General features: G+C 44.1%; 1 protein-coding gene across 36 annotated transcripts in view; it reads right to left on the bottom strand.

Moving 5' to 3' along the window:
* Positions 1-7,440: 7,440 nt before the first annotated feature.
* The window catches only part of Trpm3 (transient receptor potential cation channel subfamily M member 3), a 764,333-nt gene continuing 752,268 nt past the window's right edge, over positions 7,441-19,505 (bottom strand). For 34 of the 36 annotated variants that reach the window (XM_063249808.1, XM_063249797.1, XM_063249827.1 and 31 more), the window contains 2 exons: positions 16,989-17,121; positions 7,441-13,073 (listed from right to left, as the gene is read on the bottom strand). In XM_063249808.1, coding sequence (XP_063105878.1) covers positions 11,621-13,073; positions 16,989-17,121 — 1,586 coding nt within the window. In that variant the 3' untranslated portion in view covers positions 7,441-11,620. The remainder of the gene's footprint in view (positions 13,074-16,988; positions 17,122-19,505) is intronic. The other 2 variants (XM_063250003.1, XM_063250012.1) reach the window with 1 other exon arrangement.

The raw sequence follows: 19,505 nt of genomic DNA, 5'->3' as shown, positions 1-19,505 counted from the left end.
TTCCAATAGTGAGTATCTAAGAAATATTTCTTCATTTTAGTTGTGAAATTCCTTCCAAATGTCTTTTTGAGACAGGATTTCGCTGTGCAGTGAAGGCGGGCCTCAAACTTGCAGTGATCCTCCTGTCTCAGCCTCCTGAGTGCTGGTATGACAGGTGTGTGACACCATTCCCTGCCTTCTCTTCTGAACGTCTTTTTAGTCACAGGGTTTTATCACCTTTTTCTAGAGCCCTTCAGTCAGCTGAACCGTGCATTTCCCCTCCTCTGCCATGCTTTTTATTTGCTCTTGTTGCTTGGTGCTGTTGGGGGCACTGAACCCAGGGCCTTTGCCCTGAGCTACATCCCAGAGCTTTTGTACTTTCTGATTTTGAGACGGGGCCTTGGTAAGGCACAAAGCTCCCTGCCTAGGACCTTTGCCCTGCTCAGGTCAGTTTCCTACTCTTCCCCAGACTTTGCCTCAGTTATTTTCCTGGCTGAGCTTTGTCTCCTCAGGGACCACAGCCTTGGAAATGCCACACTCTTCCTGTCTCCTCTAGTTCTGCCTATTCTTTGGGCTCTGCCAAGCTATAGTTGCTCACGCTCCTCTTGTCTCCAGGACAGGGTCTGGTCTGGTCTGCCCAGGGTCTCCTGCATCCCATTTCCTATCCAGGTGAGTACAGGCCTGGCATGCGGCCTTCTGGCGGCCATCTTGCTCCTGCTCCCACAGCGCCATGCTGAGGAGCTAAACTTAGGCTTGCTCATTCCCATTTTTTCAACAGCTCTAATTAAATAACGAAAACATGCAATTATCTTTTTAGTCATGACTGTCTTGCCTTTTTAACAAAAATTTCAGTTCTTCTGGAGGAACAAAGTAGCTGTTCGAAAGGCATTGATTATATGTATGCCTCAAATTATAATTGCACCACATTAGTAGTTAAACCATCTCTACCATTTTATGTCTTTTAGTCTCGTCCCCACCCCGTCCGTCCTCAGAGGAGACAGTTTGCCATACAAAGCTTGAGTGTAGCAAGGATGCCTAAAGTAGGTCTCTGAATGGAAAGAAGGCAAAGAAAATCTTCCCTGTGGATCTCTCTCTGAACACCTCTCCCCTGCTGCACTCAGGTTGCTTTCGGTTACTTTTACACATAACATTTGGATTTGTTTGTTTTTTGGTTTTTGAGAGAGTCTCACTATGTAGTTCAGGCTGGTCTTGAACTCCCTACAGATCCCTGGCTGGCCTAGAACTTGTGGTGATCCTGCTGCTTTACTTCCTGAGTGCTGGGATTACAGGTGTGTGCCACCACACTCAGCGTGAAGTTTTGTAAAGAAGAAAAGAGAGAAAAGAAAGCTCTGTTGCAAAATTTTACTCCAGTTTGAGGTTTCCATCTTGTCTTTTTGAGACAAGATCTGTCTGACTTGGTTTGCATAACAATTGGGATTATATGCGGTTGTGTGTTTCTTTCTTTCTTTTTTTCTTCTTTTTGTCTTTTTCCTTTTTATCGGTACTGGGGATCAAACTCAAGACTGCCTACTTGCAAGGCAGGCGCTTATGCCGCTGAGCTAAACCTCCAGCCCCTGTGTGTTTCTTTTTAAGAAGACTTAATAATATACCAACGAATGCGAGCATACAAAGATTTACTTTTTTATTTTTTGTTTTGTTTTGTTGAGATGGGGTCTCACTAGCCCAGGCTGGCCTTGAACTCATGATGATTTTCCTATCTCAGCCTCCCGGGTACTGGGATTCCACACATGCACCACTGTGTTGGCTCACAAAGGTTTAATATTTTTAATGGCTCTGTGGTATGGTATAACTGATTTATTCTTTTCTCCTATTGAACAGTTCGTATGTTGTTCCAATTGGCTCTTCATTTCTGATTCCTTTACTTTAGAAGATATGAAAAAGTTAAATGGCTCCTGTATGCCTACCCACCAATTCATTCAGCATTTTTGGTTTTTGTGAGGCAGGGTTTTGCTATTTAGTCAGGCTGGCATTGAACTCATGATTCCCCTGCCTCAGCCTCCAGAGTATTGGGATTATAAGAATGTGCCCTTAAGTTGCCTAGTGTTATAGGTTGATTTTATTCTCTCACAACTCTTAGGATGAAATCCTAGCTTTGAGGACTATAGAATGGACCAGGGTCATCTGGGACCAGGGTCCTTGTGGGTGATAGTGGTGAAGCGGGGTTCCTGCCCTGGAGGAGGGCAGGTCCATGTGTTCTTTTGAGGAGGGGAAATTTGGAGACTGCACACAGGGAGGATGGCCGTCCAAGTGGGAGCAGAGCTCAGGGTGCCCTACAACCCAAGGACAGCAGCGGTGGTCGGCACCCCCCATCAGCTGGCCAGGAACATGGAACTCATTTTTTCTCTCATCCACAGAAGGACCAGCCCTGTGGGCACTTTGACCTTGGACTTCTGGCCTCCAGAATTGTGAGATGATACAGTTTAAACTACTTGGTTTATGGTAGTGGGTTAAGGTAGCCAGAACAACAAGTATACTTAATTTGTCTGTCTCTCTTTGTTTTTGTCTGTCTCTCTTTGTTTTTCTCTTTCTCTCTTATACCAGGGATTGAAGTCAGGGCCTTTGCATGGAGCTGCATCCCCAGCCCTTTTAAAATTTTGAGATAGGGTCTTTCTAAATTACCCAGGCTGGGTTCAAACTTGCACTCTTCCTGCCTCAGCCTCCCAAAGTCTTGGGATATTAGGGATGTGCCACTAAGCCTGGTTTCATACAGTTAGGTTTTTATTTTCTTAAATAGCTGTTTAATATTTGAGACACAGGACATTGGAGTTTCTGATGTTGAGTGAGTGGTGTCATGTTTGCATGGTGTCATGCTGTCTGTCTCATCAGTGTGTTGAAAGGTGATGTCAGTAACACAATCCAAGGCTTGGGGAAATGACTAACTCTAGAAAGTAATGCATTAAATGTTTGGACACAGGCCCCATTAACCACCAATGATAGAAAATGGTGACCAATGTACTGGCTTTTGAATCACGCGTGGTAATAGAAACAAGTAATCACAAATCAGCTCCAGAGAGTTTACTCTCTCCCTGCCTCCTCATTGTCTCCTTCAAGGAAACTCGAGTTGATTTAGATCTGAAATTTTGGCAGCAATGGTTATTCTTGGGGGCACATTGTTGAATGTCACAAGTTTTACATTAATATGCAGATTCATAACTGTAGACATATGCTTTTAGGAAACTATGTCAAGCGTTCCTTATAAAAGACAAAATTTAGCGGAGCGATTAGGAGGGCAAGGGATGGAAGGTGCTAACTGGAGCTAAGTCCCATTCTTGTCATTTTAGTTGTGAGGACGCAGCCATGAGGCCGGAACTCCTTGGAAGCCCTAAACAGGACATGCAGTATGACATCTGGATGCTGATCAGATTCATATGCGGCTTCATCGCAGTATCCAGACGAACACTCCTGGTCTCAGGGTGCTGCCCCTCCATAGAGTTCTCATTTTCCTGCCCCCCAGGGCCCTGTTACCCCTTTCAACTCCTAGACTCATATGTTTCACGCTCTATTCCTCAGGCAACTAAATAGGAACAGGAAACTACATATGATTATGTTGTCGTTATAACTGGATATAAAACTCTATGGGGGCAAATCCTGGTCTTAATGTCTCCATCTTGGCATACTACTGGACACATGGTGCTTAACAATTTTTTGTTGAATGAAAAATTATCCAAATGCAGCTATGGGAAGCTGAGGCAAAAGCTTCACCTGAGTCCAGGAGTTCAGTGTCAGCCTGGACAATACCCTGAGACTTATTCTCAAAAAAATAATGTATGTGCATTTTGCAACTGCTACCTTAAGCCTTTCCTACTTATTAGTTTTTCTACACCCATTGATGCAGGTGTCCAAGGCTCTAGTCTATGTAGGGGTGTTCCGGTGTGGCTAGTGAGTGAAGGAAGCCAGAAATGAGAGATGGTAGGGAGAGGCAGGGTCTGTGGTGTAGGAGATGTGCTCTTCTCACCTACTGTGGCATTTGGGGTGGAGTGATTGAGCTGATGACAGCAGTGTGAGAATATAGGACTTATCACCAGATTATTGAATGTGTCAAGCGATACCAGAAATCTATAAAATTTAATGTTTCAAATGTATTAAAAAATACTGCACTCGGCTGAGCGTGGTAGCTCACACCTGTAATCCCAGCACTCAGGAGGCTGAGGCAGGAGGATCTTTTCGGGTTCAAGACCAGCCTGGGCTATAAAGTGAGCTCAAGAACAGCCTGAATTGCATAGTGAGACCCTGATTCAAAAAAAAATACTACACTGGCATCACTCTTTGTCACCAGTTTGTAAGTGTGCTCTACTGTGACATAATTTAGGAAGCCCTAAGCATTTCTATCTAGGATCCCCTGAAGCTCTTAGCACAAGGAAATCAGATGCAGACAAATAAATTCACAAGGAAGTCCAAGTCATGTTTTAAACTACTGAGGTTTTTTTTTTTATTGCAAAACATTTGTTACAGAAATTTCAGAAAGTTTTCCCGTGGTATCTGCCAACTTCTGCTTTGAATTATATGTCTAAACATACAAGCTCAAAGTGCACTGTGAATCCAGTAATAGACCTTTAAAAAAAGAACAATTCCTCTGAGGATTTAGATATATTTATAGTATCAATAGATACTCAAACCGCTGTCTATCCATATGCAAAGAAGGAAAAGATATATATATATATATATATATATATATATATATATACCCAAACCCAATTTTAAAATCATTGTATTTATAGGAATTCATTTAAAAATGAGATTCAAATAATTTTTCCCCTATAAACTATGGTTAGAACATTTACAAATAAGAGAGTCTAAGTGCTATGTTACAGAATGGCTGTGAGTCGTGAATATAGCACGCACAGTGGTACCCAGTGGTTGCGGCCATGGAAACTCAGGTCAGATGCTATGTGATAGGAAGCAGGTGGGCAGGGCTTCATACAGTGTCATGGTGCCCTTCCTTGGATGCTCCCTCACTGAGATCCCGCATTTGGGTCCAGAATGATGTGACTAACAAATGGACATGTGCATGTCATTCAGGAGATCCTGAGTCCCCCTGCATAGAGGGGGTTCTTTTTACCCTGTTCCCAGCTCTCTGTATTTCAGGTGTGTACTCCTTAGGTCAGAATCAAGAAACTGTCCCCTGTTGACTCTAATCAGAAGTCCTGGCTATGCCCTTGGGCATGCTGGTGGCAGACACACTCGTGTGGCCAGCACAGTGTGACAGGACATGGGTTTGAGCTGGGCTTGGTGTCTTGTTCTTATGGTGCAAATGACTCTGGAGGCTAAGGCAGGAGGTCACATGAGCACAGGAGTTTGGGACCAGGCTGGGCAATGCAGTGGGATCATGTCAGAAAAAGAAAAAGAAAAAAAAAAAAGAAGAAGCAAAAATGTGGATTTGTGTATCCTTGTGGCGGCATGTGTATTTTCTCAGGGCTACAAATCCTATTTCTGTTGTCACTCGCCCAGCCTGGTCTCACCCTTCTGCTCTGCATCTGGCCGCTGATTGAGTCTGCAGCCCCTCCATCTAGATGCGGAGACTGAGGACCCGCAATAGGCTGGGGAAGGTGAGAGACTTTTGGGGTTCGAGTGGGCGAAGAACTGGATGAGAACTGTATACGCGAGCCGAGTCGGGAGAGACTGAGCTAGTGGGAAGATTGGACTTAGGTTAAGGTCTGAATATTTGCTTTGTTCCAAGTAGTTGCTATTTTGCTTGCCATGTCAGGCTCCAAAGGTGCTGAGCTCACAGCAGTCAAGCTCTGTGGGCCTCATGAAGAAGAACTAGTGTCGGGCTGAGAAAAAAGATGGGGCGAAGGAGACTGAATTTCCCTGTGATCTCAGCAGCCTCCCACCTGGATGGCTGGGGTTGTGGCTGGCGTTGAAGCTCCCCTCAAAGCCTGTGGACGTGTAGACACACCCAGGTCATTTTTCCCGTCCAGCACACAGACTGCCAATACATAATGGGCTACAGATTTAAGGTGGCTGGTCCGGCTTGGTAAATTTGGAAAAGGAAAACTCATTCCGCTTTTATTGCATTCAGATTACCTGGTCACCTAACTGTCTCTTAGGTAATGCATTGAAATTGCTACATCTTGATTTTGTTATATCACTATATGTTCAAGGAAATCGTCAGTGAAAGGTAACCCAATGACTTTCTGGAAAAAAAGCAGGGAAAGAAGATTTAAAAGTCTCATTTTTCTTAAATCAGAACCAACTCCTTCTTTGGATGGTTCTAATCTGAGACACAGAATGTCTGACTTGTGAAAAAAGAAAAAAAGTAAATCAAAAAACCAAAGAGAAAGAGAGGAGGGAGGAAGAGAGAAGCAATTTAGGTCAGAGTAAGCCAAGAGAAAAGTCTCCCCCACTCATTTTAGGCTCGGTGGTTCACGTCACTGTACAAAGTGCCCCTCTCTTTTCCCGATGTTGAATGGCTCCTGATAATGAAATGGTGATTTCTTTAAAGAGTAATCTATTCAGAGACTCCCGGTGCACAATTGCCCACCTCCCACTCCCAGGCCAGGCTCACCCACAGAGTGAGGAAGTCACAGGATAAGGAAGGAGATGGTTCGTCGTGTCATGGGACCACTCATTCATAATGACCTGCTGACATCTGCCCTGTCATGATGGGACTGTTTGCTTTCAACTTGGTTTATGATTTCCACCCAGCAGCTCCAAAGAATCCAAAACATGTCACAGGCACACGAGCACCTAGACCTTGGTAATCCCAAGTGGCACTTAGCTTGCCAGCTCCAGGTCCTGTGGGTATGCAACCTGCAGTTAATACTTTCATATTACTTATTTAGAGCTTTAAAAAAGTCACTAAAGCCCCTCAATAATTTTTTTTTAATTTTTAAAGACTGAACATAATCCCTCGTGTAAGAAGCCTAACAATTTGAGTGTGTTCCTACTGGGTTTAAGCATCACAGCAGGCAATAGTAAAAACGTAGTCTTAGAAAGTCAAAAGAAATGCATAAAGGCATGCATGCATTTTGTTGACACAAAATTAAGCCTGGGTTTAGAGAAGGATTACTTCATTTAAGTCACATTGTTATTTTTAAAGATAGTGAGTCATAATGTAACATCTAGGCCAAATATATAACCTCCTACACACTAGCATCAATTTGTCTAGAAACGACATAGTGTTACTAAATGAACATATTTATAAAATACTGTACACTGCCTCCACATTGGGTCAGCAGATGTAAACAAACAGCTAATTCAACTGGAGCTTAAAATGTTAAGTTCCTTCGTGATATAGTCGTCTGCATAACACGCCTGATCACCTTTCAAAGAATCACAACTCACCTACCACAGCTCGAGGGACTTGGTAGAGGGACTTGCCGTGTCAAGCTTACACAAGTACTTTACAGTGGTCTGAAGGAATGTGGGAAACATAAATCAGGTAGGAACAAAAATGCCCATTTCACGAGGATGCTAAATAACATGGAATGGGGAACGTGATTAATCCTTGCAACATGTGCTTCTTTATTGAATGTTACAGATTTATAAATGATTATAAAGCTTTCCTGTAACGTTCATTAATACAACCACATGCTACAGCTATGCTGGGTTATACACAGGTTACATATATGTTAACATGTGTTTTATAATACAGCATTGCCCGACACACCCTAGGGTTTAGCCTATAGATACCGCATGATGGATGACTGGATAATAGTCTCTTTAGAGAAATTAAACAGCCCAGACATTCCGGAAGGTTAGACTGGACAGCCTCAGAATAAAAGAAAAATCATGAAAAACTATCCAGTTATCTACCATAATATTATCCATAGAAACCATCTTTTAAGATACATTTGAAACATTCAGAAAAAAAACACATCTTGTGTTTTTGAGTACATTTTTTCCACTTGATTATTCTTATACATATATTTTAAAAGGGTAACTTTCAAAGTGCTAAATAATGTCCTGGCCCTGCAAGCTTAGACTTAACAAAATCCAGTTCTGTAAAGTGCTTCATTCAAATTGCTAATACACCTTTTGGCTTGCAGAATTACACCAACTATCTGTGCCAATTCTCCTCAAGCTTCCCAGCTCCCCGTTTCAATCCATCAAGAAGTGGGGTTTGCAATATAAATATAAAATAATGTGGGTTAATCGGGAAACCTCCACGGTCATTTTCATAAAACAACCTTAATATTTTTCCCCCAAAGGAACAAGCAATTTAGAGTAAATCATTACATAGAGTAGTGTATAAAAATTGGCACCTCTGAAGCAGATGATTAAACCCAAGCCATCGCTTCCTTGAGCTCTCTGTGACTTTATTTATGGTCCTTACAAACTCACTGCTTATGAGTTGCTTAATTCACAGAGTCAGATAACTAACATCTCCTCGATAGGGACATGATGGAATAAATGAACTGAGCACACGTCGACTGTACAAGGCCACAGAATCAATGCCACACTGATGTGGAGAGAACCCAGATATGGAGAGATGGGACTGAAGAAGAACACAGGTATGTACACAGGAAAGAGATGGCTTGTGACAGTTACACAGTTTGTGTCTAAAGTTGTTTAAATTTGGCTTATATGTTTCACACACTTCATCAAAGATGCTAGCAGTTAATTTTCATGCACAACAAAAGAACCAGATTGTCACAAGATCAGGACTTCTAGGTATTTAGTTTCTCAGGTTGTCTTCATTGCTCTCTGGAAATCACAACAAATGGAAACACTGGTATTCATTGAGTCTTTCCCCTACTCCAGTAGGGGAAAGTGCCCAGTATGAGGCACTGGAGATGCTTGGTGTCCTGCTCTATGGTCAAAGAATAATTCTTTCACCTCCTTCTTGGATTCCTCTAAGACTCTGTCAGAGAGCCCTTTGGCTTTATAAGTGTGCTTGCTACTCAAAAATCATCAGAGGTTAAGATGTAAGACACTGAACTAGCCACTCTAATCTACGGAATGAAAGTAATAGAATCTTGGTTCAAACTCTGGTGCTGAGACTTGGCCTTCCTGAGAATCACAGAGAAATGGTCTTAAAAGATAAAGTGCCTATTATGACTATACTGATTAGGAACAAATGTGGTTCCTTTCCCTCATTACCAGTCAATCCGCAACCAGGGCTCTCTGAGCCCTTTGAAGTTATATTGCAGTTACATGACACATGTATGTACATTTGGGGGGAGGTGCCTAGAGTTTTCATTGATCCTCACGGGGATTCATGACACAGGAAATTTAAGAGATTTTAGAGTTTCAATCACAGACTGAATGTGTATTGGCCGAGAAGGAAATTCACCAATTTGGGGCCAAATAAAGTAAAAGAGTCCCTAGAGTAAATATAAAGTAAACAAAGCATTTGTTTTTGAGACATAGTATTACTATATGAAGTCCAGGCCAGCCTTGAACTCATCATGTAGTTCAGGATGGTCTTGAACTCACAATCCTCAAACCTCAGCCTCCTGAGTGCTGGGATTACAGGTAAATCACCACGCCCAGCTACAGCAATTATAAATTAAGGGTTAAAAGTCATTGATTCACCTAAATACCAGGGATTTAAAGGGAATTCTTCATATATGTGAACTTGTCACTCTCTGTACTGAAAAGATTGCTCAGGGTTTTTTAAAAAATACTTTGTATTTTTTAATATTGAAAGGCTAGAGGTTTTGTCAGTGAAATTACATGGTTTCACAAAATGAGATATAATTTGTTATTTACAACTGTGATTAAATAAGTAAAAGAACCAGGTAGTATCTTGCACAAGGAACCTCAAATCATTTTTCTTAACAGCCTTTATTTTTATTTTGTTAAACTTCAGTGGTCCAAATAGGAATCAGAAGATTGGAGGGGTGGAGTGTCCAGATTTCTATATCTCAATTCAAATCCAGATTGTGATCTAGGAGTTTATGCACCTGTTTTAGGGTCCAAAGCACTGTCTGGTTTAGAACCCTCTGTCTGTTCCTATTGTATGCATTGTATGTGTAGGAGAAACCAGAATGAAGGAGATGGACGGTAAGCGATTTGGATCAAAAAGGTGCAGTGGGCAGGTGGTAAGTGTCTTGACAACTCTTGTTTGGTTCAAGGAAAAGTTAAGGTAACAGAGATTTAAAAAATTATAATTTCAACATTTGGTCTAATAGTATACTGAACTCTTTATGTGGAACTTCTTGGATATTAAAAAAATTGTGGCTATATCTCCAGGAGATAGAAAAGTATAAGCCTCTTAAGAAAGCTCTCTATGTCTGTTTATATACTATACATAAACATATGTCTCTCTGTAAATGTATATATATGTATATAAACAGCAGACACTATAGAATTCTTTATATGATTTATTTGCCTTCTATTTTGGACTACTGTATCTTTTTTTTTTTTTTTAGTTCTGTATGTAAGAAAAATATTCATGGTACGTCTGCAACTGATGGCTTTGGGTTGATACCAAATTCTCAGTCAATTCTAAGGTTATTTATGGTTTCGAAAACTTCCTTAAAAAGTACTTTGGAACATTTCCATAAAAAAGATACCAGCCCTTGAAAAACTCCAATTAAATTTATGCTGAGCTCAGATTAGATGGCAAAACTCTAGGTATGAAAATATCCACGTATAACCATGGATTCATATACAAAATGGTCAGGTGATGGGAGAATGGGAAGCTGGGTTACATCTTGGGGTGCTCAGAGACACAGTGGGGTCATGCACACAATGAAGGTCACACAGCACAAAACACATGACATGAATGGTGAGCATGTAACAATATCCCATATGGCAGCTTTAGGTTAGTTCTGCCCACTGTGTTTCATTTTATTTTTAAGTTCAATGTCACATACTCAATGAGTGAATTCATTGATGACAGGTGAGATACAAAATAAATTTAAAAATATAAAATTATTTAATTACATTCATCCTGAGCTTGCTCGACTATACTCGAATGCCTACGTTTGGTTTTAACATCAACTCCTCTTTCATTTTGACTGCAAGACAATAAAGGCATTTCTGTTCCCTTATTTTCTCCAAAAAAAGATAAAACAGTTGTGGCACCAGAAGTGAATAGATAAGAGACAGGTGAACTATGACTGTTACCTTGTTTTTTCTTTATAATGACCAATTACAGAAGTGTTGGCATGAGAAGGGTGTGGGTCGTTAGGTGGAACTGCTGGCTGCCGGCTTATACTGAATAAAAAGGATTCTCTTCATCAGTCACCAGTGATGGAGCCAATGTGAAAAGAAAACAGAATTGAAGTTTAGAATATCTCATTTTGTACGCAGGCTACTTTACTTTATTTTTCAATTTAGCCCTGCAACCTAAGACTCTTGATAATGGGCAGAAATCACAAGATGCCTCCTGGTACAGAGAGGGCTTGGAGACCCTCGATGCCCTGAGCGCATGGCTTTCTGCAGAGACTGGTGATACACACTCATCTCTAACCTTTCTTCTCCCCCTGGGTCCCCTCCCTACCCAGCAATGCAAACATGCCTTAACTCCCCTGTGTTTGGCACGGGGTCAGATCAAATGCTTTCTTGATCTGTGGCCCAAAAGTCACCATCGTGTTACTATCTCCCAAAGCTTTGTGTGTTTTGCTAAGAATAAAGTGGGTGTGATTCGAGGAAGTGGGGGAAAAGGTAAAGTTTGGGGAAATTTTCAGGGCTGGATTCTTGAGCCTTCTGCCACGCCTAGTGACAAGGGTTAGTTGTGCTTGCTTTCAAAGCTTCGGAAGGCTGAGGTCCTGGACAGTCTCCTCATGGACAGACTGTCCCCTCGGCCCTCCGGCTTGGGGGTCTTACTCCTCTGGAAGGGGTTGCGCAGGCTGGCTGTGTTCCTCTGCCTGTCGAGTTTGTCACTGATGGAAAAGCTCTTCCTGGTGTGCGCGTATGGCGCACTGGGCTCCTCTGCCGAGTAGCTGTTGGCACGCTCTATCTTGGGAACTGTGATGTTGTTGGACAGGGCTCTGTCTGAGCTGTCCCCCTCCTGTGAGGATATTGCAATGGTGGCTCTCCGGCCTCTGGCCTCATTCTCCTCGCTGTCAGAGCCGGGGTGACTCAGTTCTGCCTCTCGCTCAGGATGGCAGCAGGATAAATCCTCCACTTTGTCTCCAAGCCCCCCGGGAAAGGTGGCTCGGTCAGCGATCACTTGGGGGGCATTGACACACCTTGTGTCAATACAGTCCGTAATACTTGTGTATTCGGCCGTTTTCACGGGCACCCCAAAGTTGGCGTAATAACTCCTCGAAGGAGAAAACATAAAGCTATGAGACTTCACCATGGGGCCCTCTTCCAGAGGGAAGGGCGCAGTGGCCAGGTAGCGACTGCTCTTGGAACGCTCGATGGCGTGATAGGTTGGTGGGTCTGAGTCCCAGGGGTTTTGGCATTCTGGGAGGTGTGTGTAGTCTGAAGAAAAAGATCTAGTGTCCATGGAGGTAAGATCTTCGACATCAATGCTCCGGCTCGGAGGCCTGTCTGTGGGTGCGAGGGTTGCGTAGGCACTGCTGGAAGGGGCTGTGGAAGGTGCCAGTGTGGAGAAGCTTGGCTCGCCCAGCCCCAGGATGTTCATGGAGTTGTCCAGGGGGTCGATGTCACAGTGGAGCTCATCCATGGCAGACACGTAGATATCAATGCACGACGAAGGTCTTCTGGAATCGGGAACGATGGCCAAGGTGTTTGCAGGCGCTGCGGGAGCTTTGGATTCTTTTGCTACCGAGTGGGAACTAGTAGCCCGGTGTAGGCTCAGGGACCTTTCTTTAAAAATACTCTCCAGCTTTTCTAGACCACCTTTGTCTTTCATATTGACTGCATAGAAGGAATGGCTTCGCATACGGGGCATTAAGGTTGGAGAAGTTGGGGACAAGGTCTCCTCACCTGCAGGGTCTATACTCTCTTGGAGCTTGAAGGTATTCCCCTCCTGGCTGTTGAAGCTGCTCTGGCGGACTATGTAGGCGGCATCTGTGCAGTCCGAGGAGGTCCTCGAGCGGATCTTGTTGGACTCTGCCCGCTCCAGACCGGTCAGGCGCTCCAGAGCTGTGGCCATGCGCCCGATGAGGTCTTCAAGCTGTGCCAGCCGGATGTCCACAGTCTGGAGTGAGGCCTTCATTGAGTGCTCTCTCTCATTGACTTCCTCCAGCCGCATGGACATGTTTTCCACCCTGGGTGAGAAGGACATGAGGAGTCACTCGGATGGTGGCCTCTGCAGGGGTTTTAGAGAGCAAAGACAGAGGGCACCAGAGCTGGGCTGCCCTCCTGCAGGAAGGATGAGGGATCACAGGTCACAGGAGGGGCGAGGGAGGAGAATGTACTGATCTGTCATCAAGAATGGCAGAATCCAAATCTTTTGTGCTGGAGGAAGCTTTAGAGATAACCTAGTCCAGGGGTTTTTCCTTTATTTTTATTTTTATTTCGAGTCGGAATCTAGCTACGTTAAAATCTAAACTCCCAGACTCCAGGGATTCTCCTGCCCAGCAGTTGGGACCCCCCGAGGGTACATGTCATCATGCCTGGCACGAACCAGTGGTTGTTAGCTTTTTGTTCAGCAGGCCTGGGTTCTGGGTTCTGCTCCCTTTTAGAGCTGGTGTGTGTAACAAAGAACAGCACAGCTTTGTTCTTCCTGCTTTCCTCTCCAGGGCTCAGCACATACAAGGGTTGTATGTGGAATAGAAAGGTGCTCTTTGGCAAAACTGCATGGGATCCCTAGCCTAGGAGCTGTGAACCATCTTTTTGCCATGCCTCCTGCTGACCTGTCCTCAGTGCCAGGACCCAAAGTCACAGAGAGAGTTGGCAAGTGACAGGCAGTGCAGGGGCACCAAGATCAGGTACCAGAGGAGGCAGGACCTGCCCTGGGCAGGGAGCTGGAGCCCAGAAGGACAGGAGGAAGACAGGGACATGGGAGAAACAGGCTTTTCAGGGAGAGCCAAGAAGCGTGGTCCCAGGGAACAGGACCAGGCAGGGCAGCACGGAGCTGAGAATTATTCTTAACACTCCTGTGGGCTCGGAGGAAGACTGGAATATCGGTCTTGCCTAAAGCAGTAGTGAATCGGGTTATCCACTGTCTTCTAGAATTATGGAAGTGTTTAACCTCTACCCATCCAACTGGCTGGTCATTTAGGTCAAGGGCCTAACTAGAAAGAGTTTAATACAGAGGTTATACAGAACAAAAGATCCTGGGGTCAAATTTTTATATATATATATATATATATATATATATATATATATATATGTGTGTGTGTGTGTGTGTGTGTGTGTGTGTATCTGTGCTTTAATCTTTTAAATTTGTTTTTGAAAAATGAAGTGCAAATAGACCTGCATCCCACGTTTAAGTGTGACTTCAAGAGTCAACCGAGAGCTCTGGGTCATGACTGTAGTCACCTGGAGCTGATTCTGATCAAGTAGCACAAGAGATAAAATGAGACATAGATTATAAGAATTTATGAATTGCTGGGGTCTACAAGGAGATAGGTTCAGAAGTGACACATCAACAAACAAAGAAAGGTAGGTTTTAACAGGCGTTGTAAAAGATAAGACATTTATGGGAGAAACTCTTTATGTAATTTTCTGTCTCCCACATTTGCAGATACTGAGAGGCTCATATCCGGATAACTCGGGGTGATCACAACAGGAGTTTGGAAAGAAGTGAGGGGTGAGGTGGCCACAGGAGGGGAACAAGCTCTGAATGTTTCTGATCTCAAGCCTTTGTGTTGGGATTGTCTAACATTAAGACAGAATTACGTACTATTCACAATACTAAATGGAAGACACACGGTTGACTTAAATCCCATCATGTGTGTTTAGCTAAATGTGTCTCGATACAAGCCCATGTGTATACAGAGTTCTGTCCCTACCCTGCCCCCAAAGACTGTAAACAGGACGGGGTAATCACCTGCCACTCTGCTGAGAAAGCACATGTCCTAGATGAAGCATGAGGTAGGCAGTGGGACCCCCCCCCCCGCCTGCCCCTTGGTTGGGCTCTGTTCCCTCATGGACCCCCTGGCGTTCTGGTTGTGCTGAGTGCAGTTCCAGTGTTGAAAGATATTATTTATTGGTGTGCTTCCAAATGCAAAAATTCCCGAAACAACCAAAATAAAATCCCAAAGAAAACAGACAGAAGCTACAGATACAGACTGAGGCCTGGATTGAGGCACCTGGGCTTGGTTGCAAGGACATGTTGGTCTCTGCAAGTCCCCATTCCTGAAGAAGGTCATGCTAATGCCCAGGACATGGGGTAGAGGGTCTGTGCTTTGTGCTGGATTTCTGAGAATCACCAGCTTGCCTACCCTGTTTGAGGACAGGGCTCTGTAACCGCCTGAGAGGACTTGAGCCTCGGGATGGGGTGGTATTAATGGGTGGGGAGGCCTGGCTGGGAGGCCCTGCCTGAGTGGTATCACCCACCCCGTTCCCCTCCAGTGTGCTCACAGGCTGGTGTGTCTGCTCCTCTGTTCCCTTCCCAGAGAGGCAAAGACTTCCAGCATCTTAACACCTTTTCTTCTCTACCTCTCTCTCCTGAAGGGTCTACGGCTTTCCTGAATTCCAAAAGCATTTCAAAGGCTTACAGACATCCACTTTGGAAATCTTTCTGTGCAGTAATGTGTGCACATGGCACAAATTTCTGGGAATCACTTGGCCATGTGTCCATGAATAAATAGTGTTTCAAGGCCTCAGAATGAGAGAGGCCTTGAGGTTTGCAGCTCCTTCCTCTGTTTGCCAGAAAATTCCTTTGAATTGTATCATCAGAAAATGCTCCATTTTGCAGTGACAGATGTGCATAAATTCTGCATGTCCCTTTAACTTCATTAATAATGGCCTAGTACCTACAGATATCGTCATTCAGCAACATACGCGTGTATCTATCTTGACCGCGTTCTTGAAAGAAATAAAAGGGACAGAAAAAGAACCCATTGATGTGGTTTCTACAGAGTCATTAGAGAATGTCGGCAGTGGAGACACCATGTCATTGCATGAGTACTCCAGACGACTGCCTGGAATCTCAGAATTCTGAGTCATGCTGACTAAAATCACCAACATAATGTATCTCTGTACACTACTTATAATTTGTCTCTCCCATCTTCATATTGGGAATTTTTGAAATTTGTTACACCAGTGCTTTATAACACTCAGAGGATTCTCGAACAGTAGTTTCTTGCTGGGTGTGGTGGTGCATGCGTGTTATGCTACCACTTGAGAGGCTGAGGCTAGAGAATCTCCTTGAATTCGAGTCTAGCCTAGACTACCCAGTGAGTTCAAGGCCAGTCTGAACATAGCAAGACCTTGTCTCAAAAACATAGCGAGATCTTGTCTCAAAAAACAAAAATAAAAACCAGTAGTTTATAAATACTGGGCTTTGGAATGCACCAACCTGGAATGAAGGTTTTATGAGTCTACAGCAAAACAAGAAAAATAAGAAAATGTAAGTGCTTTTACATGTATCTAGAGTTATCAGACTTAAAGATTTCCTGCTTTTATTTGGAGATTTTTAAAAACAGTCCCTCAAATCTATTTGGTCAATGGAATCTAAAAATATATAGCCACTAAGTAAAAAAATTGGCTTCTATGTCCTTGTTTTTATCATGTTCTATGAAAAGAAGAAAACCAAACAACTCTGGAGGAGATAAGCCATCAACAGTTATTCCCCTCAACCTACAAGTCTCTTACTGCTGTGTTTTGAAAAGTATGAAGCACCTACTTGGGTTGGGTTCTTGGACATTTCTCCTCTGGTGGACAACATGCTAAACATGAAACAGAAACCTGTCCGAGAGCGAGGAGCCAGGGCCTATCTTGACCTTTCCAGTTTCTGGCTGAAGCCAGGGCCCAACCCTGCCAGGCCTCCCTAGTTTCTAGGGTCACCGAGGGCAGCCGCCACTGCCCACAGGAGAAGTCCCCAGTCCTTAAGTCTGGGATTTTTGTGTGTAGACACAGAGCCTGGGCGATGTTCTGTTCCCCTAGAAGCTCCTGGATGTCCTGGACAGTGCAAATAAACCCAAAGGGTCTTGTTTTGGGACCACAAAAGCAAACTCAACTGGCCAGGCAGCCACAGGCACTCAGCTGTCTCGGGGGAGGCCCGGGGAACGCACCTTTCAGAAGTCACTCGTATCCTCTCATCGTTGGACGAGTTGAATCGATCATCCTTTTCCCTGAAATATTCTTCTATGCACTGCTCTTCAAAATCATGCACTTTTTTGAGCTCATCATCAGTTATGAAGAGTTCTGCGGAAGAGAAGAAACAAATGACAGCCATGAGACAGAGAAGAACGCTGGCCCTGGATTTACGGTTCTAATGACATTCTTAATATAAGTCAAGGCCGGGGAAGGGAGCCTGGATTCTAAGTCAAATGAAATCTAAATCCAGGTAGGCAGCTAGCATCAGGATCTTTCCTCTGAATATTCGATTTACTCCGGGTCTCTGAAAGTCAGCTGAATGTGTTTGGCATACTGCAGGAGCTGGTTAGAATTCATCAAGTCATGATATGGTGAGTGTCTTAATCCTGGTACTCTGGGAGGCTGAGGCAGGAGGATCGAAAGTTTGAGCCCTATATGTGAAACTTAGTAAGACCCTGTGTCTGGAAGAAAAGAAGAGGTGGAGGGAAGAGGTGGAGGGAGGGAGGTGGCCAGTCAGACTAGGGGTGTAAGTTAGCGCAGAGGCCCTGGGTTAAGGACTAATACATGGGGGGAAAAGAATTACACAAGTGATAAGACCATGGACATGCTAAATCAAGAAATGGGGAAACAACATTGAACATGGGTGTTTCTCTTTTCCTTTCCTTTCCTTTCCTTTTTTTTTTTTTTTTTTGGTGAGACAAGGTCTCACTATGTGGTTCGGGCTGGTCTTGAACTTGTGATCATCCTGCCTCAGCCTCCCAAGTGCTGGGATTACCATCAAATACTACCCCTCCTGGTTGGATGCTTAAAAAAAATTTCTGAGTTGGGGATGTGGCAGACAGATGTTGATTGACAGATCAACATTCAGATCCCCATTTTCTATTTTTCTCTTCTCACTACTGAGGTAGGAGAGCCAAATACACATATTTCTATTCTGCTTTGAAACTATCAGCAACTATGAGATGCATTTGGGGCCAAGAAACAAAATAAATCTACTGCAGGGAGAGGTAATGTATTGAAAAGAGACTTTGCTTTTCTGATAAAATAGATATATGGTTGCTTCTTTTTACCTTTTTTTAACCTTCCCTCTGTCTGTCTGTCTCTCTCTTCTTCTGTTTTGAACCCATGTGTGATGACTGGAGGTGCAGAAACTATTTTGTGACCATAAAACAAGATAGCACAGAAGGAATTGGTGGGCCAGTAATAGAAGACTCAGTGTTGTACTTTAGTGAGCTATTGTTGGGTTCTGGGCTATCATCTCGTCACTTTTTGACATGTGAAACAAGGCCATTATTTATTCATGCTACTATTTTCCTGGTTTTCTATTAGTGGAAGATAAATTATTCTTAACTGATACAGCAGTGGAAAGAGCCCAGTGGAAATGTGAACCTTTAAATGGCTTAGGGATCAGGGCTAGGTTGAGGGAGCTGCTTTGGGAAAACATCCATGGACAAGTCTCTCTTCTAATCCTGAGCCCTTGAAGCATCACAGGGATTATCTCAAAGGTTTGGAGCCTTGAATCTTTGGCCCTCAGGGATTTTATCTCCTGAGAGTGCTCTTGTTTGCTTTGAGGCTTTGGTTTGAACTTTCTGGAGGCATGGTAAACCAGATGGGATGAGGAAAACACCAGGCCTCACCTCCAACACGGCGGCCTGGGAGGTAAGGGGGGTCAACCAAGCTTCAGTCCCAAAATCATAGGGAGCCTCGGGGGAAGGATGGAGAGAGGCCATGTACCAGGTCCCCACGTACGGACTCGCTTCTGCCATTGCTGTATGTGATACTGCTTTTTGTATAAAAATATTCTCTTAAAAAATCCCATCAACATGACACATTTTACAGTGTAACTTAGTGCTTTTATTGGGGTCTGACAAGAAGCTGGCATGGCCTGGGCTCTTTCCCTAACCGAGAAGAGTGGCGAAGGGCTCTGCTCTGCGCTTCATGGCTTCTGACCCGGCCACAGCTCAGAGACCTCTTCCTTTGAGACACCCTGCTCCTCGCCTGTGTCCAGACACTGGGCGATGCTTTCACAGGTGCCATGGTGGGTGCAACAAGAAGGCCACGAGCCACAGCTTTTGGACCAGGCTCCGGCTACCCCTGTGAGTGGATGCCCAGGTTTGGGGCCTGCAGGCTGTGGCCCTGGAGTGGAAACGGCTCTCTGGATCACCCCACATCCTGTGTTGGATCCCAGACCTCTTTTCCTAAGGGCTCTGGATGAGAGATCTCCCTTTATCAGCCGTGCGGCATCTGTACTAAAAGGCCCTGGGCCCTGGGGGTGTGAGCCATCAGTTCTCCGCCCCTGCTGCCTGCAGACCCTGGGTACCCAGGGGGTGGAGGATAGAGAATCTTCTGTTTTGTCCTTTGAGTAATGGAAAGTGAGCCTCAGTTCTTTTTGAGGTCACATTAGGGTCTAATTCTAATTTAGGGGCTAGGGTGTAACTAGGTTACCCTTTCCCTGGACTTGGGTTTCAAATGGAAACAATCCTTTTGGAATT

This window comes from Cavia porcellus, unplaced genomic scaffold (assembly GCF_034190915.1).
Source record: "Cavia porcellus strain 051 isolate PalLab524CR breed Dunkin Hartley unplaced genomic scaffold, mCavPor4.1 scaffold_1, whole genome shotgun sequence".
NCBI lineage: Eukaryota > Metazoa > Chordata > Mammalia > Rodentia > Caviidae > Cavia > Cavia porcellus.
The sequence above is the reverse complement of the archived record's forward strand: the minus strand, read 5'-3'. Positions and strand labels throughout refer to the sequence as shown.